This window comes from Rattus norvegicus, chromosome 4 (assembly GCF_036323735.1).
Source record: "Rattus norvegicus strain BN/NHsdMcwi chromosome 4, GRCr8, whole genome shotgun sequence".
NCBI classification, from domain to species: Eukaryota; Metazoa; Chordata; class Mammalia; order Rodentia; family Muridae; genus Rattus; species Rattus norvegicus.
In genome coordinates this window covers 183,764,092-183,786,045 of record NC_086022.1, presented here as the reverse complement: position 1 = coordinate 183,786,045, position 21,954 = coordinate 183,764,092, and the positions used below count along the sequence as shown (strand labels likewise).

At 42.1% G+C, this 21,954-nt stretch overlaps 1 protein-coding gene and 1 pseudogene across 6 annotated transcripts in view; one reads left to right on the top strand and one right to left on the bottom strand.

The window, feature by feature from the left end:
- Dennd5b (DENN domain containing 5B) overlaps nucleotides 1–21,954 on the top strand; it is a 132,974-nt gene that overhangs the window by 34,967 nt on the left and 76,053 nt on the right. For all 6 annotated transcript variants that reach the window (XM_039108925.2, XM_039108923.2, XM_039108922.2 and 3 more), the window contains one exon: nucleotides 4,644–5,310. In XM_039108925.2, the coding sequence (XP_038964853.1) occupies nucleotides 4,644–5,310 (667 nt within the window). The remainder of the gene's footprint in view (nucleotides 1–4,643; nucleotides 5,311–21,954) is intronic.
- On the bottom strand, nucleotides 50–3,156 carry Seh1l-ps1 (SEH1-like nucleoporin, pseudogene 1; annotated as a pseudogene).

The following is a 21,954-nucleotide window of genomic DNA, read 5'->3' as shown; positions in this document are numbered from 1 at the left end:
CCTGTGTGCATGCAACAAGCCATACGACATCAGTTACTCCGGCTTGTACTCAGCTGTGCTTTGGCCGGCTGAAGATCTGTTTAATGGGTTTGGAGCTTTGGTGAATATTTGAGCTTAGTGAAGGATTTGAGTTTCTCAGATGAGAGAGCTCCCATTTGTCGGGCTCCTGTTACCTTCCAGAACACCAGTACACTTCTAATCGGCCATGTAATTAGCAGCTGTCCTCTCCTGAAGATGCTAGTATTGTTTCTGTTAAGTTCAAACTTACCTGCCAGACCCGAGAACTATGACATCAAACCGAGCCACAATATGAATTTCAAATTTTGTTGGACCACCAGAAGAAGTAAGTTCTCTACTCACAAGTTTTAATCTGGAAATTCTTACATGTTTGGTTGCTGTTGCCAGAATGTAGAAAGATCTTCCCAGATTTGGAGCAAGTGTATGATCACGAACATGATCAAAAGCTGTTGTCAGAGTTTCAGCTTCGCACATTTCTTGGGGCTTTTACTGTTCTAAAAACTCTGAACCTTGGCTGTTGCATTTGGACGACTGTTATCACTTCTCATAGCTATCATGGGGTTGGAAGTATTCCAAGAAATACAGCCACAGCTCAACTTACATGAGATCTCATTCTACAGAGACCACTGACTGAGATTCACAACATCTGGTGCCTCACATTTTCTTACTGTACCATCTGTCTGCTGAACAGGTTGCTACATCAGACCCACATGCTTGGGAGCAAATGTCACGTCAGTAATGCATGTTCTGATGTCTACTAGAGTTGTCCTCCTCACCCAGTGATTCTGTCCTCATAGTTTATCATCTGATTTTCCTGCTGTTTCTTTCCATAGAGCAACAGAAGAACAAGAAGCCCAAACCTGTCCAAATTCAGAATGAGCCTATGTCAGACACCATACAGATTAACTATGTGCAATCCAACTAGCAGTCCAGTGCCAGTCTTCTCCTTAACTTTTATCTCAGAACCACCTCCCTGAGGGCACTGGGCATTTGTTAGGCAATATTAAACCTTGACATTCTGGTTGCTTGCTGGAGCAGGTGGCCATGAGGCCCCCGTGGGAACTGGAAGACACTCGATAGATGATGCCGTTGCCGTTTATTGTGATGCTGTGGGTGCTACCCGTTTCCTTATTTGTTGCTTCAAAACTTCAGGACATGTGACCAGTGAGAGGGATGGAGCTGCCTTTTTTGGCCTCATCAGCTCTGTCATTTGTCACTGCTGTTGAATTTTATTACAGGGATGATCAAATATTGCCTGCTGTACAAATGGATATAACCATTCTTAGGCTTATCTGTGTTTTACACTGTGTGGTGGAGTTGAGTCAGTGGGACGTACTGGGTGACCCAGAGAATCAATTATCTGACTCTAGGAAGTTTGCCACACGGTGAAATAGCCATTCTCAGCAGCCAATCTGGATTCAAGGAGAGGGATGGACTTAATTTCTTACTGTGGGAGCATGACAAGATTCTTAGAGTATACGGAACCTGAAGTATTATTGGATCCATTATAAAAATATAATCTGCCAAAAAGTGAACCTTATTTCTTCCTTTTAAAAGGCCTGTGGCATAATTTAAAATACCTTGTTCTAAACTTCTATTTTAAGAAATAAAAAGTTTTTCATTTTCAGAGTTTAATTTTCTAGGATAAAGGAGAATATTTGTTCAAAATGGCAGAAATAATGTCAGCATCTGCAGGACCCCCTCAGACCAAAGTATAGCTTTTAATAAGAGATTTTTGGGGTTGGGGATTTAGCTCAGTGGTAGAGCGCTTGCCTAGCAGGAGCAAGGCCCTAGCAAGGCCCTGGGTTCGGTCCCCAGCTCCGAAAAAAAAAAAAAAAAAAAAAGAAAAAAAAAAAGAAAAAGAAGAGATTTTTACTCACACCAACCTAGAATCATTGATTTTTGTCCTTAGAAAAGAGTTTCATGATTGACTTATATGAAGTTGGAATATATTAAGAAAAAAAATCTTTTTAGGATTTATTTTATGTATGTGAGTACACCGTAGCTGTCTTCAGACACACCAGAAGAGGGCATCGGATCTCACTCATTACAGAGCCACCATGTGGTTGCTGGGAATTGAACTCAGGACCTCAGGAAGAGCAGTCTGTGCTCTTAACCGCTGAGCCGTCTCTCCAGCTCCCAGAAAATTTTAACATAGAGATGCTCTCAGGGAAAGAGTAAAATAAACCCAGGTATGCCCGTGGACTTTTCAAGGGAGAATTATACTGTCTTTAAAATAGACACATATTGGGGGAAGAAAATCAAGATGGAGATGACAGAACAGGATGATCCAGATCCAGGTGGACTAAGTCAATTTTATCTTGTCTAGGTGGGCGGTTTATATCTTTATTAATTGACAGTGAAATTGCTGTGTGGGTATATTGTGGATTGAGAATTTAACATATAAATCTGATTGATTAAAAAAAATAGACACACGTTGCTGGGTGTGGTGGTGTACACCTTTAATTCAAGTACTCAGAAGCAGAGCCAGTCAGATCTCGGACTCTAAGGTCAGCATGGTCTACATGGTCTACTTCCTAGGACAGCCAGCGCTACACAGTGAGATTCTATCTTACAAAAACAAATAAAAAATAAAATAAAGCCAAGTGTACATGTTTGGCATCATGAAATATCACAAAGCGTTGCCAAGGAACTTACGAATGAGATCGTAAAGTGATCCCTGTGATAGGATTAGTAGCATTGCAGCTTGACAAAGCAAAACCACCCTCGATCACACACGTACTGCAGAGGACGATGATTTTAAAATTATTTTATGTTTATGGGTGTTTTGCCTGCATTTATGTCTGCACCACATTGCTGCCTGGTAATCACCTGGAACTGGTGGAGGTTGTGAGCTATCATGTAGGTAATGGAAATCTAATCCTCCTACCCTGAAGAGCAAGCCATTGCTTCTAAGTGCTGAACCATCGCTCCAGCCCCATATGCTGGAATTCCTGATTTTCACAGGACAGAGACTCCAACCAGACTCTGCAGTGTGAGGCCTTTTTTCTCTTCTCATGTCCTCTTAATTTTCTGTCCTTCTGTCCTGCATAGGATAACTGTTGTTTTTATTTCCATTAACTTCTTTTTTTTACCAGTCAAAAGAGCCTTCACCTGTTTTTCCTGAAACACTGTCATAATCACTATAAAAATTGTACTTACGGGGTTGGGGATTTAGCTCAGTGGTAGAGTGCTTGCCTAGGAAGCGCAAGGCCCTGGGTTCGGTCCCCAGCTCCGGGGAAAAAAAAAAGAACCAAAAAAAAAAAAATAGTACTTATGGTTGACGTGGTGGCACACACTTTTTTAAATCTTTTTTAAAAAGATTGATTGATTGATTGATTGATTGATTGATTGATTGATGTACATTGTAGCTGTCTTCAGACACGCCAGATAAGGGCATCAGATCTCATTACAGATTGTTGTGAGCCACCATGTGGTTGCTAGGATTTGAACTCAGGACCTCTGGAAGAGGAGTCGGTGCTCTTAACCGCTGATCCATCTCTCCAGACCCCCCTTTTTAACCTTTTATTAGGTCTTTGTGAGTTTCACATTACGCATCCCCATCTGAATCATCTCCCTCATATCTGCCCTTTACCTTTGTAGGCTCCCTCCCCCAAATAGCACACAAACACAAAGGGAGCCTAGAAAACATCTCTGTGGATGCTGTAGTATGTCACAGCGTGGCCCACAGTATATCCCTCTGACCACACATCTTCACTTGCAAATGTTCATTGCAGTGAGTCATTGGCCTAGTATAAGGTCTCTGGCTTCTAGATTAATGGAATCCACCATTTATACTGGATTCTCACTGGGACCCTTCCCTGTTATCCTGTTGTGAGGTCACAGAGATCCTGCAGCTTTGGATCAGCAGGACTGGCCCTTCAGGCGTTCTGACTGTTTACAGACTTTGGGGTGTGCCAGCTCAGAGCTCTAGATCTGCGCCTGGATGATAGCTAAGCTAATCAGTGTGCCAGCTCTCCCTTACTGAACCACCAGGCCAGCTTTCCAGCACTCCTCTGCTAGGCCTGCAACTGGTGAGGGAGGGGCAGGGCCAGCTCTCCCAACTGCTGCAGGTGGTAAAGGGGCATTTGCCTCCATACCCACACCATCTCAAGGCAGACAGGAGGTAAGGCCAGCTCTTCTGAACTCTTTCCTCAGGCTGCCTCACCCTCACCCACACCCCCAGGGACAGCTCTGCTGGTAGCACACATCATGAAGCCCAGTACTCCAGAGGCAGAGGTAGGTGGATCTCTGAGTTCCAGGCCCTCCTTTTCTACATAGGGAGTCCACACCAGCCAGGGATTTATACTTTGTCTCAAATATTTGTAAAGTGTCTCAGCATATCCTGTCTTCATTAAATTTTTATTAATTTATTGTTTGTATGCAAATCAATTCTCTTTTTACTATGTGGGTCCCAGGACTTAATGAAGGTTGTAAGGCTTACAGTTGAAGGCAAGCACTATAGCCTGCTGAGCCAAATTGGCCTCACATCTATTTCTTTTGAGAATATTTTGTCTACATGTAACTGAAGAGCTTATACTATATATATATATATATATATATATATATTGGTTTGAACTTATGTGTGTACTGTATTCTGATGCTTCCCCCCCATTTCTCCATAGCTCTGCATGCCTAAAGGGCTGTCGTTCAGGACACAGGCTGACAATAAAGACCCTCAGTTCCACTCATTTATAATTACCCGGGAAGATGGTTCTCGCACCTACGGTTTTGTGCTCACCTTTTATGAAGAAGTTACAAGTAAGCAGATCTGCACAGCCATGCAGACACTGTACCAGATGCATAACGCCGAGCAGTACAGCAGTGTGTATGCTTCATCCTCCTGCAGTATGGACTCACTGGCCAGTAGTATTGATGAGGGAGATGCGACCTCCCTTTTGAAACTCCAGCGGTACAACTCTTACGACATCAACAGAGACACCCTGTATGTTTCAAAGAGTATATGCTTGATCACACCTCTCCCTTTCATGCAAGCCTGCAGGAAGTTCCTCCTTCAACTTCACAAGGCAGTCACCTCACAGCAGCCACCACCCTTGCCCCTCGAGAGCTACATCCATAATATTCTCTATGAGGTACCCCTGCCACCTCCTGGGAGGTCACTGAAATTTTATGGTGTTTATGAACCTGTCATCTGCCAGAGGCCTGGGCCCAATGAACTCCCTCTTTCTGACTACCCTCTTCGAGAGGCCTGTGAACTCCTGGGATTAGAGAACCTAGTGCAAGTATTTACCTGCGTTCTTTTGGAGATGCAGATCCTTCTCTACTCACAAGGTAGGTGTTCTTTGTTTTCTGAAAGCAAGTACTTTTGTCCTGAATTACTTTGTTTCATTACAGAGTCAAAGAATGATATGCAGTCTCTTCTGTTTTACATATAAGGAGTGGGCTTGGATGGGATGGAACATTGTAGTTATAGTTTGTTTCTCTTTGAAGTGTCTGTGGCTGCCAGAAGGGATCAAAAGTGTTATGTTGACCAGTTTGAATGTATTTATTTTTTAATGAAAACAACCCTTTTCCAGTACATATAATCATCATTAGATACATTGAGACTTGTTACTGTAAGTGACTAATGAACTTTTTGTTCTTTACAAATTGATAAAGTGTCACATGAAAATTCAAGTGGCATTTGAAAGGAATAAGTGAAATGTTTACTCTGGAACTAAAGGCACACAACTTTGGACCTCTGCTTGTAGGGGCATTTCATGGGTAGAAAGAGGAGAAGTGCAGGTAGAGAACAGATAAGGCTGCCCCAGTCTAGCAGCAGATCTGCTAATATTGTGGATCACTGTGTTTTTAACCTCCAGTCCCACATGGTACTATCATCATCACATATTCCCAATGTTGATTTATAAGATACTAACAAGTTAAATTTTGATGCAATAATATGTTTTTGATATTGAGCCTAGACTCGGATACCTGTTTCCATCTGCAGATGAATTTATGTAAGAAAGAGAGATGTCATGTCATAACAGATACTGAATTGTAGGCCGCGTGCATTGTTGAAGCTTTGGAAAATACTATGGCATTTGGATTAGTGTTTTGCTAGCTTGTGTTTAGGCTGGCAGTCTCTACTGCTGCTGTCAGCTTTTTTTTTTTCTCACTTTTCTTTTTATTTTTCTATTTTAAATTATAAGTGAAACTGAGCCAAGCAGGCTATATTTATGCTTCCCCATCTTGTGTGTGTGTTGACAGCCCTTCGTGAGGTTTCTCAGTTTATCCTACATAATGGCTTTGATAATGTGTTCCAATGTTGTTTTGTTGTTATTGGGGAGTTCTCTAATGGCTTACCTAAGTTCTTTATTTTGCTTTTGCTCTCATTGTCTTAGTGCTCATCAGTACCTGCGCTCATCAGTACCTGCGTACTGCCTGCTTATAGCTGAAAACCGTAGTAAGCCTGTCCTGCCTGATTATTCTTTTCCCTGGAGAGAAGATGGGACTGGAGAAGTGTATGATATCAGCCCTCAGTGTCAGATTTTAGGATTAGAAATGTTTAAACAGGATGGAGAAATTTATCAGTGGCTAAGAGCGCTTGTTCTTGCTTTTCTTGCAGAGGACCTGGTTTTGGTTCTCAGCACGCATGTTGCAGGTCAAACTGCCCATAACTCTAGTTCCAGGAGATCTCGGACCCTCTTTTGATCTCCAGGGTCGCTAGGCACACACATGGAGCACAGATACACATGCAAGCAAAACCCTCATACACATAAAAGAAAATAACTTTTCTTTTGTCCTACTTAGCCCCAAGGAAGGGGAATGGAGGGGTAAGGTGGGGAGTGGGAGGAAGCCCCCTCTTAGAGGCAAAGGGGAGGGGAAAGGGTGTGAAGGACTCTTGGAGGATAGACTGGAAAGAGGGGCAACATTTGGAATATAAATAAAACAATTAAAATAAATATTTTTTTAAAAAGAAAATAATTTAAAAAAATGTTTAGCCAATATTGATTTTTGAAGTCATAAAAGCCATAGTTTCAATTTTCTGATTAACTTATTAACTATAACTGCCGTAGGTGAGAGACTTAATTTTCAGGAGTGTTGTCCCTCATCTCTCTGGGGATGTCTTTGCCACCCACCCATGATTAATTGTGAAAGTTAAATGAGAAGACCTGTATAGAATTCTTAGATGGAAACTGAGGCACGGGTGTGCTAAGTAATCATAGCACAAGTAAGTAATGTGGCACTTCCAAAAATGGGGCCTATATCAGTCTCTCTTCTCCATATAACCAAGCCATGTTGGCAACTGTACTGGATCTACACATAATCTTTCCTTACCCATCTCGATACTTACTAAATTACTTACTCATTCTTCAGCTATATGATAAAGGCATCATACTAAGTATTTGTAGAATATGAAATAAGACCCGGTGAGAGAGAGAACCAACCGCCTGGTCAGGTGGGTACTCCTGAGGCTGCAGAGCGGAAGAGACCACCAACACTGCTCACCCCTGCCCACATCTCTGGCCCAAGAGGAAACTGTATAAGGCCTCTGGGCTCCCGTGGGGGAGGGCCCAGGAGCAGCAGGACACCTGCCAGAGACACCGCCGGAACCTGAAAGAAACAGACCGAATAAACAGTTCTCTGCACCCAAATCCCGTGGGAGGGAGAGCTAAACCTTCAGAGAGGCAGACAAGCCTGGGAAACCAGAAGAGACTGCTCCCTGCACACACATCTCGGACGCCAGAGGAAAAAGCCAAAGACCATCTGGAACCCTGGTGCACTGAAGCTCCCGGAAGGGGCGGCACAGGTCTTCCTGGTTGCTGCCGCTGCAGAGAGCCCCTGGGCAGCACCCCACGAGCGAACCTGAGCCTCGGGACCACAGGTAAGACCAAATTTTCTGCTGCAAGAAAGCTGCCTGGTGAGCTTGGGACACACGGAAGCAGAATTTCTCTAGGACCGGGCACGTTCTGTGTTTACCGGAAGTCCCACACCCGCGGATCCCGGCCCGCAGCAGCTCTCTGCTCCCAGACCCGGTGAGAGAGAGACCCAACCGCCTGGTCAGGTGGGCACTCCTGAGGCTGCAGAGCAGAAGAGACCACCAACACTGCTCACCCCTGCCCACATCTCTGGCCCAAGAGGAAACTGTATAAGGCCTCTGGGCTCCCGTGGGGGAGGGCCCAGGAGCGGCAGGACCCCTGCCAGAGACACCGCCGGAACCTGAAAGAAACAGACCGAATAAACAGTTCTCTGCACCCAAATCCCGTGGGAGGGAGAGCTAAACCTTCAGAGAGGCAGACAAGCCTGGGAAACCAGAAGAGACTGCTCCCTGCACACACATCTCGGACGCCAGAGGAAAAAGCCAAAGACCATCTGGAACCCTGGTGCACTGAAGCTCCCAGAAGGGGCGGCACAGGTCTTCCTGGTTGCTGCCGCTGCAGAGAGCCCCTGGGCAGCACCCCATGAGCAAACCTGAGCCTCGGGACCACAGGTAAGACCAAATTTTCTGCTGCAAGAAAGCTGCCTGGTGAACTCAAGACACAGGCCCACAGGAACAGCTGAAGACCTGTAGAGAGGAAAAACTACACACCCGAAAGCAGAACACTCTGTCCCCATAACTGACTGAAAGAGAGGAAAACAGGTCTACAGCACTCCTGACACACAGGCTTATAGGACAGTCTAGCCACTGTCAGAAATAGCAGAACAAAGTAACACTAGAGATAATCTGATGGCGAGAGGCAAGCGCAGGAACCCAAGCAACAGAAACCAAGACTACATGCCATCATCGGAGCCCAATTCTCCCACCAAAACAAACATGGAATATCCAAACACACCAGAAAAGCAAGATCTAGTTTCAAAATCATATTTGATCATGATGCTGGAGGACTTCAAGAAAGACATGAACACACTTAGGGAAGCACAGGAAAACATTAATAAACAAGTAAAAGCCTACAGAGAGGAATCGCAAAAATCCCTGAAAGAATTCCAGGAAAACACAATCAAACAGTTGAAGGAATTAAAAATGGAAATAGAAGCAATCAAGAAAGAACACATGGAAACAACCCTGGATATAGAAAACCAAAAGAAGAGACAAGGAGCTGTAGATACAAGCTTCACCAACAGAATACAAGAGATGGAAGAGAGAATCTCAGGAGCAGAAGATTCCATAGAAATCATTGACTCAACTGTCAAAGATAATGTAAAGCGGAAAAAGCTACTGGGCCAAAACATACAGGAAATCCAGGACTCAATGAGAAGATCAAACCTAAGGATAATAGGTATAGAAGAGAGTGAAGACTCCCAGCTCAAAGGACCAGTAAATATCTTCAACAAAATCATAGAAGAAAACTTCCCTAACCTAAAAAAAGAGATACCCATAGACATACAAGAAGCCTACAGAACTCCAAATAGATTGGACCAGAAAAGAAACACCTCCCGTCACATAATTGTCAAAACACCAAACGCACAAAATAAAGAAAGAATATTAAAAGCAGTAAGGGAAAAAGGTCAAGTAACATATAAAGGGAGACCTATCAGAATCACACCAGACTTCTCGCCAGAAACTATGAAGGCCAGAAGATCCTGGACTGATGTTATACAGACCCTAAGAGAACACAAATGCCAGCCCAGGTTACTGTATCCAGCAAAACTCTCAATTAACATTGATGGAGAAACCAAGATATTCCATGACAAAACCAAATTTACACAATATCTTTCTACAAATCCAGCACTACAAAGGATAATAAATGGTAAAGCCCAACATAAGGAGGCAAGCTATACCCTAGAAGAAGCAAGAAACTAATCGTCTTGGCAACAAAACAAAGAGAATGAAAGCACACAAACATAACCTCACATCCAAATATGAATATAACGGGAAGCAATAATCACTATTCCTTAATATCTCTCAATATCAATGGCCTCAACTCCCCAATAAAAAGACATAGATTAACAAACTGGATACGCAACGAGGACCCTGCTTTCTGCTGCCTACAGGAAACACACCTCAGAGACAAAGACAGACACTACCTCAGAGTGAAAGGCTGGAAAACAACTTTCCAAGCAAATGGTCAGAAGAAGCAAGCTGGAGTAGCCATTCTAATATCAAATAAAATCAATTTCCAACTAAAAGTCATCAAAAAAGATAAGGAAGGACACTTCATATTCATCAAAGGAAAAATCCACCAAGATGAACTCTCAATCCTAAATATCTATGCCCCAAATACAAGGGCACCTACATACGTAAAAGAAACCTTACTAAAGCTCAAAACACACATTGCACCTCACACAATAATAGTGGGAGATTTCAACACCCCACTCTCATCAATGGACAGATCATGGAAACAGAAATTAAACAGTGATGTAGACAGACTAAGAGAAGTCATGAGCCAAATGGACTTAACGGATATTTATAGAACATTCTATCCTAAAGCAAAAGGATATACCTTCTTCTCAGCTCCTCATGGTACTTTCTCCAAAATTGACCATATAATTGGTCAAAAAACGGGCCTCAACAGGTACAGAAAGATAGAAATAATCCCATGCGTGCTATCGGACCACCACGGCCTAAAACTGGTCTTCAATAACAATAAGGGAAGAATGCCCACATATACGTGGAAATTGAACAATGCTCTACTCAATGATAACCTGGTCAAGGAAGAAATAAAGAAAGAAATTAAAAACTTTTTAGAATTTAATGAAAATGAAGATACAACATACTCAAACTTACGGGACACAATGAAAGCTGTGCTAAGAGGAAAACTCATAGCGCTGAGTGCCTGCAGAAAGAAACAGGAAAGAGCATATGTCAGCAGCTTGACAGCACACCTAAAAGCTCTAGAGCAAAAAGAAGCAAATACACCCAGGAGGAGTAGAAGGCAGGAAATAATCAAACTCAGAGCTGAAATCAACCAAGTAGAAACAAAAAGGGCCATAGAAAGAATCAACAGAACCAAAAGTTGGTTCTTTGAGAAAATCAACAAGATAGATAAACCCTTAGCCAGACTAACGAGAGGACACAGAGAGTGTGTCCAAATTAACAAAATCAGAAATGAAAAGGGAGACATAACTACAGATTCGGAGGAAATTCAAAAAATCATCAGATCTTACTATAAAAACCTATATTCAACAAAATTTGAAAATCTTCAGGAAATGGACTATCGAAGTTAAATCAGGAACAGATAAACCAGTTAAACAACCCCATAACTCCTAAGGAAATAGAAGCAGTCATTAAAGGTCTCCCAACCAAAAAGAGCCCAGGTCCAGACGGGTTTAGTGCAGAATTCTATCAAACCTTCATAGAAGACCTCATACCAATATTATCCAAACTATTCCACAAAATTGAAACAGATGGAGCACTACCGAATTCCTTCTACGAAGCCACAATTACTCTTATACCTAAACCACACAAAGACACAACAAAGAAAGAGAACTTCAGACCAATTTCCCTTATGAATATCGACGCAAAAATACTCAATAAAATTCTGGCAAACCGAATTCAAGAGCACATCAAAACAATCATCCACCATGATCAAGTAGGCTTCATCCCAGGCATGCAGGGATGGTTTAATATACGGAAAACCATCAACGTGATCCATTATATAAACAAACTGAAAGAACAGAACCACATGATCATTTCATTAGATGCTGAGAAAGCATTTGACAAAATTCAACACCCCTTCATGATAAAAGTCCTGGAAAGAATAGGAATTCAAGGCCCATACCTAAACATAGTAAAAGCCATATACAGCAAACCAGTTGCTAACATTAAACTAAATGGAGAGAAACTTGAAGCAATCCCACTAAAATCAGGGACTAGACAAGGCTGCCCACTCTCTCCCTACTTATTCAATATAGTTCTTGAAGTTCTAGCCAGAGCAATCAGACAACAAAAGGAGATCAAAGGGATACAGATTGGAAAAGAAGAGGTCAAAATATCACTATTTGCAGATGACATGATAGTATATTTAAGTGATCCTAAAAGTTCCACCAGAGAACTACTAAAGCTGATAAACAACTTCAGCAAAGTGGCTGGGTATAAAATTAACTCAAATAAATCAGTTGCCTTCCTCTGTACAAAAGAGAAACAAGCCGAGAAAGAAATTAGGGAAACGACACCCTTCATAATAGACCCAAATAATATAAAGTACCTCGGTGTGACTTTAACCAAGCAAGTAAAAGATCTGTACAATAAGAACTTCAAGACACTGAGGAAAGAAATTGAAGAAGACCTCAGAAGATGGAAAGATCTCCCATGCTCATGGATTGGCAGGATTAATATAGTAAAAATGGCCATTTTACCAAAAGCAATCTACAGATTCAATGCAATCCCCATCAAAATACCAATCCAATTCTTCAAAGAGTTAGACAGAACAATTTGCAAATTCATCTGGAATAACAAAAAACCCAGGATAGCTAAAGCTATCCTCAACAATAAAAGGACTTCAGGGGGAATCACTATCCCTGAACTCAAGCAGTATTACAGAGCAATAGTGATAAAAACTGCATGGTATTGGTACAGAGACAGACAGATAGACCAATGGAATAGAATTGAAGACCCAGAAATGAACCCACCCACCTATGGTCACTTGATTTTTGACAAAGGAGCCAAAACCATCCAATGGAAAAAAGATAGCATTTTCAGCAAATGGTGCTGGTTCAACTGGAGGGCAACATGTAGAAGAATGCAGATCGATCCATGCCTATCACCCTGTACAAAGCTTAAGTCCAAGTGGATCAAGGACCTCCACATCAAACCAGACACACTCAAACTAATAGAAGAAAAACTAGGGAAGCATCTGGAACACATGGGCACTGGAAAAAATTTCCTGAACAAAACACCAATGGCTTATGCTCTAAGATCAAGAATCGACAAATGGGATCTCATAAAACTGCAAAGCTTCTGTAAGGCAAAGGACACTGTGGTTAGGACAAAACGGCAACCAACAGATTGGGAAAAGATCTTTACCAATCCTACAACAGATAGAGGCCTTATATCCAAAATATACAAAGAACTCAAGAAGTTAGACCGCAGGGAAACAAATAACCCTATTAAAAAATGGGGTTCAGAGCTAAACAAAGAATTCACAGCTGAGGAATGCCGAATGGCTGAGAAACACCTAAAGAAATGTTCAACATCTTTAGTCATAAGGGAAATGCAAATCAAAACAACCCTGAGATTTCACCTCACACCAGTGCGATTGGCTAAGATCAAAAACTCAGGTGACAGCAGATGCTGGCGAGGATGTGGAGAAAGAGGAACACTCCTCCATTGTTGGTGGGATTGCAGACTGGTAAAACCATTCTGGAAATCAGTCTGGAGGTTCCTCAGAAAATTGGACATTGAACTGCCTGAGGATCCAGCTATACCTCTCTTGGGCATATACCCAAAAGATGCCTCAACATATAAAAGAGACACGTGCTCCACTATGTTCATCGCAGCCTTATTTATAATAGCCAGAAAATGGAAAGAACCCAGATGCCCTTCAACAGAGGAATGGATACAGAAAATGTGGTACATCTACACAATGGAATATTACTCAGCTATCAAAAACAACGAGTTTATGAAATTTGTAGGCAAATGGTTGGAACTGGAAAATATCATCCTGAGTGAGCTAACCCAATCACAGAAAGACATACATGGTATGCACTCATTGATAAGTGGCTATTAGCCCAAATGCTTGAATTACCCTAGATCCCTAGAACAAACGAAACTCAAGACGGATGATCAAAATGTGAATGCTTCACTCCTTCTTTAAATGAGGAAAAAGAATACCCTTGGCAGGGAAGGGAGAGGCAAAGATTAAAACAGAGACTGAAGGAACACCCATTCAGAGCCTGCCCCACATGTGGCCCATACATATACAGCCACCCAATTAGACAAGATGGATGAAGCAAAGAAGTGCAGACCGACAGGAGCCGGATGTAGATCGCTCCTGAGAGACACAGCCAGAATACAGCAAATATAGAGGCGAATGCCAGCAGCAAACCACTGAACTGAGAATAGGTCCCCTATTGAAGGAATCAGAGAAAGAACTGGAAGAGCTTGAAGGGGCTCGAGACCCCAAAAGTACAACAATGCCAAGCAACCAGAGCTTCCAGGGACTAAGCCACTACCTAAAGACTATACATGGACTGACCCTGGACTCTGACCTCATAGGTAGCAATGAATATCCTAGTAAGAGCACCAGTGGAAGGGGAAGCCCTGGGTCCTGCTAAGACTGAACCCCCAGTGAACTAGTCTATGGGGGGAGGGTGGCAATGGGGGGAGGGTTGGGAAGGGAACACCCATAAGGAAGGGGAGGGGGGAGGGGGATGTTTGCCCGGAAACCGGGAAAGGGAATAACACTCGAAATGTATATAAGAAATACTCAAGTTAATAAAAAAATAAAATAAATAAATAAAAAATAAAAACGAAAAAAAAAAAAAACCGAAATAAAAGCTTGCAGTGGTGGATTTTATAATGATGGTGTCTCTCCCCTCGAAGAAAGACATTTAAGTGAACCAAATGAAAGGGCCACTGAGCTGACTTGGACTCCTGTGAGACTCTGTGTAAGGGGTTCACGGGACACTCGCCACTTAATTTCTTATGCTTGATAAATACATGGCATAAAATGTAAAGAGGCTTCAGGAAACAAACGGTTACTGAGAAAATCCAGAGTGAATCTGAGCAGATGGATTTCAGTGATGAAAGCGTTTGTTAAACTGACTTGTAATTATAGTCCACAATTTATCTAGGCAGATTCAGTCTGTTACCTAGAGAATAATCGCATCACAGTCTTTCTTCAATGGTAGTGGGCTATAAATTTTTAAGTAGAGAATGCACCCACGAAGTCAAGACTCTTTCCTGGTACTTTAAGTCAAAAGAAGGACGTTCAAAGGTTGCGTGGAGCCAGGCAGTGTAAGCTGGAGTGGAAATGTCAGAGACCAGGAATTTAAACGCCACCGTCTAACTTTGGTTTCAACATTTAAAGCCTCGCTTGCCTCCTTTGGCTCTTCACTTAGGAAATAAGCAGTTATGGCCGCCTACACCAGCTCTCGCTCCTCTTCAGTGCTTCTGCAGGGTTCCACTGCCAGGCCCTCGCACTCCTCTTTACCAGTCGTAGAAGCTACCTGCAGTTTTCTTGAAATGTCGGAACTGTTTTTATTGCCATACTGAGGTAGATACAGTTTGTTGGTCATAGTTTATCGATCATAAAAACAAACCTAATACTTTGGTAATAGCAACTATATTTCCATGACTTTGATCCAAAAAGCAGTAGAGTTTGATCAGTTTTGACTACTGTTTTACTGTTAGATTTTTTTCAGGATTGGGGTTGCCTTGACGATGCTAGACAGGTGCTGTCCCAGTAAGCACATCTGCTATTAGACTTACTATATGATAAACATAACATTGAATTGTTAAATTTTTCTTCTTTGGAGATAGGATCTCATATAGTCCTAGCTGGCCTTGAGTTCCTTATGTATCTGAGGATAACCTTGAACTCCTCTAATCCTTGTTTCTCTACCTCCCAAGGGCTGGGATTGCATGCATATGTTCCCATGTCTAGCTCTATTTGTGGTATTCTTTAGTTCAGTAAAACAGACTTTTATTCGGGCCAATTGTGATAGATATATGGGACTATCCCATGCACGCATGCCTTTAATAGTCTAATTTTACACTGCCCACTCTATCTGACCGTATGACCAAGTCATGAGTGAGTAGAGATTCAGATGTAAGAATGTTTACCGTTGTGTCTGCTCTTTTATCACTACTAGAGAAACACCATGTGATTTTGGTCAGGCAGCTAAGCTGATTTGTTTTTAGCTTCCTTGGTTGTCATAGTGACCTTCTAAAAAGGATATGTTCATTTGCTTTGAAGCTACCATCCACAGACAAAGCAACCTTTTTTTGGCCCATTGAGAGGTGTCATGTCCAAGTGATAATGGAGCCTGACAGATTCCCACAAAGGAGAAAAAGGCTCTGCAGTGTATGAACCTCTTTGCATTCCAGCACTAACGAGATCCAATATAAACGATTTCCATGCAACTTTCCCTTCAGAGTTTTCTGACCTTACAAGATACCTGAGTATTTCAGGTTTCAGGTTTATTTGATGTACTTCAACCATGATAAGTGTTTGGCTTAATATCCAATTACAAGCTCATAGTTGTTCCTCAAAGGAGATTCTGCAGTTCAGTGGCCCAGTAGTAGTTACCAGGAGGTAGGGATATTTAACATAGTCTCCAAAGCTGTTGCACAGAGAATTTGTCTGTATCAGCACTTCAGCCTTGGGTCATGTTGTTTGCTTTTAAGTCTGGCCCATTCTTTCCCATTTAGCATGTCTAATTAGTATGGCTTGAAAAGTGAGTTTACATAACTTGTGTCCTATAATAGTACATACTATATAGAGAAACCTTTCCCATAAAACATACATGTAATCCCTGTTTAAATATTCTAATTCACTTTAGACTTGTACCATAATTCCATTAACCCTGTTTGTTTTTCAAGACAGGGTTTCTCTGTGTCGCCCTGGCTATCCTGGAACTAGCTGTGAGGTCAGGCTGGCCTTGAACTCAAAGATTCACCCTCCTCTGTCTCTGGATTAAAGACATGTACCACCCATTATCCAGTGTAACTCTATCATTTAAATATCCAATCATTATGACTATAGCCTATGTTAACCAGTTTTGGTATTTTAGTATATAAGACAGCTCTGTGAAGTTGTTCCAGAAACCTCTTTCTCTACCCCTGACCATGTGGTATGCACCTTGGAATTAGGAGTTGGGCCTCTTATAAGGGGTTGTGCCAAGTGACACTAGTCCTTTGTCGATCCATAATCTTGATTATGGCTCAAGCAGGTTGTAGTTTGGTTTTTATTTCACTTTTATTACTTTTTATTTTATGTGTATGTTTTTTTTTTCTGCATGTATGTGTGCCACATATGTGCAGTGCTCACAGAAGCCAGAAGAGGGCGTCAGGTCCTTTGGAACTGGAGTTATGTGTAAGCTGCCTTGTGGGTGCTAGGAGGAGAGCAGGTGCTGCAGAAGAGTAGCCAGCGCTCTAACCACTGAACTTTCTCCCCAGCCCCAGAGTTAATGTTTCATATTGACAGTTTGACTTTTAACACTTTAAATTTCTTCAAACTGAGACAAAAAACAAAACAAGACACACAAATAAACAAAAAACTAATGGTGGAGAAATATCAAGTGGTTTTATTTTTAATTAAATTATTTCAATTAAAATCATACTAACTTACATAAATTGTATTACCTAAAATATCTTTAATTAATCTGCCTTCCAGAGTGCTGTGTTTAAAACCCTTGTTGAAATATCAACATCTTTTTTATACTATTTATTTTATCTTTTGTTTTTTCTTTTATAATTTCAAACATGTAAACAATATATCTTGATTTTTTTTTTAAGATTTATTTTAGTTTATGAGTATGGCCTGCATATGTCTATTTGCCACCAGTGCCCTCTGAGGCCAGAAGAGGGCATCAGATCTTCTGGAACTAGAGTTACAGACAGGTGTGAACTGCCGTGTGGGTGCTGGAATTGAACTCAGGTCCTCTAGAAGAGCAGCGAGGTAACTGCTCTAGAATGGTAGCTCGGGGTACTTGCCTAGGGGTCCTAGGTTCAGTTTCTACTGTTAAAAAAAAAATGTTTTTCTTTGCAAAACTGTTACTTGTTAACCAGCCTTGAGCTTACTATGTTATCAAGGATGATTTTGAATTTCTGATTTTTCTGCCTCCACCTCGAAAATGGTAGGGTTACTGATGTGTGTCCTGTGCCTAGTTTATATGGTGTTAAGGATTGAACCTGTGCCTTCATGCATGCTAGGCAGGTGTTCTACCAACTGAGCTATGTCCCCTGTGCTAGACATAGTGAGGTGAGTGCCACCACATTCCACTTTGTGTTTTAGTTTTCCAAGTATAAAACTCAGGTCATTAAATCTGCATGTCATTCATGTGTAGCCACTGGGACATCTCACCTCCTCAAGTTGTGTTCAGGACTTTTGAGGAGAGATTGGTGGGGGCAGGAGAAGAATGTGTATGAATGTTCTTTTGCATGGGTGCAGGCACCTGTATGCCATGCTATGCATGTGGAGGTCAGAAGACAGCTTGGAGGTGTTAGCTCTTGTCTTTCCACTTTGTTTGAGACAGATCTTTGCACTGCTATGCATGCTAAGCTTAGCCAGTCCTCAAATGTCCACTCTTCTCTCTCAGCCTCCTGTCTCCCAGGAGGAAGCACTAGAATGACAGATGCTTGTGCTACTGCATTCCACCGCTGAGGTATATCAATTTTGTTAACTTTTTTCTTTGATTTTGTACATGTATATAATACACTTTTTAAGATTTAAAGATTTTTTTGTTTATTGTTGGAGGAAATGTATATAGCACAGTATACGTGTAGCCATAAGAAGGCAATTTTTGAGAGTCAACTCTCTCTTTTTACTGGTCCTAGGAATCAAACTCATTGACTGTATAATACATTCTGGTTAATCTCATCTTCCACCGCCTCTTATCTCCCTTCCCACCCCTAACAACCCCTTCCTCTACATGCTTCCCCTCTACATGCACCCTCTACAACCCCTTCCCCTGTCCCATGCTTGAGGTTTTGCTACACTGCTTTGGCTTCCAGTGGGTTGCACATACCACCCACCTAGGATCTATTTTTGGATCTGTGAATGAAAGATACACACATTATTTTAACATGCCTTACTAGCTCAGTGTCTGGGCACTTCTAAGCCTCCCGTGGCTAACATCCCTTCCCTCCCCTACTCCTGGCCAACACCCTTTAAATCTACTTTTAACTTTTCTGCCCTTTACCTTCTGTGAAGCCCATTGGTCTTTGCTGCCCAAGACACTCTGGGCAGCCCTTCAAGGGGCCACTTCCTCTTTACTCCTACATTTCAGATGGTCTCCCCGCTGTAGCCCTAAATCTGTTCTGTCCGCCTCTCCTGGATTGTGGCAATTCTCCCTTCACTCCTCTTGCTTGTCATGCAGCTCTAAGGGTCCCACCCCATCTCCCTTTGCCCAGCCATTGGCTGTACTTCTTTATGGCCAGTCAAAACCAACTGGGGGCAGGCTTTCTTTAGCCTGTGTGCAGGACACTGCAAACAGGTTTTTTGGGTTTTTTTAGAGGGGAGTAACACAATTAGCAAGAGAACACCTGCTGCTACAAATGTTCATGTATTTTTGTTTTGTTGTGACTCGCCAAGTTTAAGCAGGGCCATCCATTGGAGCCTGGTGAATATTCTAGGCAATTTTAACAGTATATTTTAATTTGTAACAGAGCCAAGCATATTGTATTTCATTTTACATGCCTTAGATGTAATATGTTTAACTTCTCAATATATTTATTGGCCAATTACAATGTAGTAAATCCTGTATCCCATGCTGAAAATTCTGAGATTAGAAATGGGAGTTGTCAGTTTTGTGTGGTAGTGTGACCATTTAATTCTGGCTTTGGCAGGCTGATAGAAGCAGGCAGATCTCTGTGAGTTTGAGGCCAGCCTGGTCTATATAGTGAATTCAGGCCAAGGCTGACACAAAAGAAAAAAAGAAAAGAAAGGATCGCTTTGAAGGTAGTATTAGAGGTCTTCTAAAGCTACAAGTTTTGCTACATACAAGGAGGGACATTTCTGCTAAGAGGAAGATAACAGAGGTGCAGGAACCTGTGAAGATGTCCTAGTGACAGAACGACCTGCAGCGGGCGTTTGGCTGCCTGTAAGGTATGGTGAGAAATAAAGCAAACAAGAGCTGACTCATGAAAAGCTGCATGTGCCATGCTGAGGCTCGTCTTAAAGCAACTGCTGAGTGGAGGCCAGGCATGGTGACATGTGCCTTTAATCCCAGCACTCAAGAAGCAGAGCCTGTTCTACAAAATAGGAATGAGTTACAGTGCTACACAGAGAAACCCTGGCTTGAAAAACCAAACAAATGATAGATAGATAGATAGATAGATAGATAGATAGATAGATAGATAGATAGATAGATATGCTTTCTTGCAGTGGTTTGAATAAGAGGGGCTCCCATCAGTTCATATCCTTAAATGCTTAGGGAGTGGCACTATCTGAAAGGAGTAGGAGGTGTGGCCTTGTTGGAGTAGATGTGACTTTGTTGAAGGTAGTATGCAGAACTCTTAACTCCTTCTCCAGCATCTTGTCTGCCTGTATGCTGCCATGCTACCAGGCTAATAATAAACAACCTCTGAAACTGTAAGCTAGCCTCAGTTAAATGCTTTTCTTTCTAAGAGTTGCTGTGGTCATTGTGTCTTCAGCAGTAGAATACTGACTAAGATAATGCTAAATGGAAAGATAGCTCAGCCAGTAAAGCGCTTGCCGGGTAAGGATAAGTACCTGAGTTGAAATCCCTGTCCCTTATGTGAAAGCCAGTTGCAGTGGTGCACACCAGCAGCTTCAGCTCTGAGGAGGGGAGTAGTGCAAACAAGTCTCTGGAGGTTGGTGGTCAGCCACTGTAGCCAAAGTGGTGATTTCCAAGGAGAGAACCCTATCTCTCTCTCTCTCTCTCTTTTTTTTTTCCAGAGCTGGGGACCAAACCCAGGGCCTTGCGCTTGCTAGGCAAGCGCTCTACCGCTGAGCTAAATCCCCAGCCGAGAACCCTATCTCTTAAATAAGATGGAAAGCAACTAAGGAAGACACTTGATATCCACCTCTGGCATGCACATGTGTTAACATGTATACACATACAAAAAAATGCTTCAAGAAAACCTTTGTTTTCATTTCTTTTTTCCATGTTAGCGATTGAATGCAGAGGCCTTGTGCATGCTAGACAAGCATTGCCATGACAGTATTACCAGCCCCACTTCTGATTTCTTGATCCGGTTAAAAGAAATGGTCTTTCTGCCGATTGATTTCATTAGCCATAGAGCATTTACAAGTGGAAAATAGGACTGGAGGGGAAATGAGCCCTGTCTTTTAAAGTCCAGGGGAGGAGAGAAAATGTGTGATTTATTTTTACTTCCTGTGGTGTTTCTATAAATAAAGCAAGAAAATACCCCATATTATAAACCACCATTACCTGAAGAAAGTGTTTTCCAGGAAACTGTATATTTCCCCAACCACAAATAAACTAACCAGCTTGATAGGAATTTAGTGTGACTGTTCAAATCCCTTTACCTTTCAGTTGAGGTTGAGCTAGGTGACAGAAACCATAAAGTAATTTAGGCAGAAGAATGTAATATGAATTATTACTAAGCTGTATTAGAAAATAGGCTGTAGGGGTTGGGGATTTAGCTCAGTGGTAGAGTGCTTGCCTAGCAAGCGCAAGGCCCTGGGTTCCTCAGCTCCGGGGGAAAAAAAAAGAAAGAAAGAAAACAGGCTGTAAAGAAATAAATTCTGAAGGATACTCAGTGAAGCACAAACTTTTTTTAAGGAGTCATTTATTTTATGCATGAGTACACGGTCGCTGTCTTCAGACACACCAGAAGAGGGTATCAGATCCCATTATAGATGGTTATGAGCCACCCTGTGGTTGCTGGGATTTGAACTCAGGACCTCTGGGAGATCAGTCTTAACCACTCTTAACCACTGAGTCATCTCTCCAGCCCCCAAAGCACAAACATTTACGTGGGAGCCCATACCCCAGAGCTATAGTAGATACCTCACTGAAGAAATTCTGTTCATAAAGTCCGGAGAAGACCAGTAGGTAGACTTGTCAGTATGTTGCCTGGAGTCCAGGACTGATCCTTAGTCACTGATCTAACAGAAGACAAAGTCCAAGGCCCTGTTGTCTGTGGCTGGTAAACAGATCCACAGGATTTGTTGAGTATCACTGTGGTCTGAGGTATGAATATACAGTGTATTAGAGAGTTGTAAGAGGTATCCATTGACTGCTCATTCTTGGCAGTGGCATAGCAGTGTGCCACCAGATGTCATCAAATACTCATACAGCAATAACGAGACAGATTGCACTCTGGGACTAGGGAAAGGAAAAAAAAAAAAAAACCTTTCCCCCTGTGGTGTGTCTCCATTGCCCTCTGCTGGCAAAGGTTAA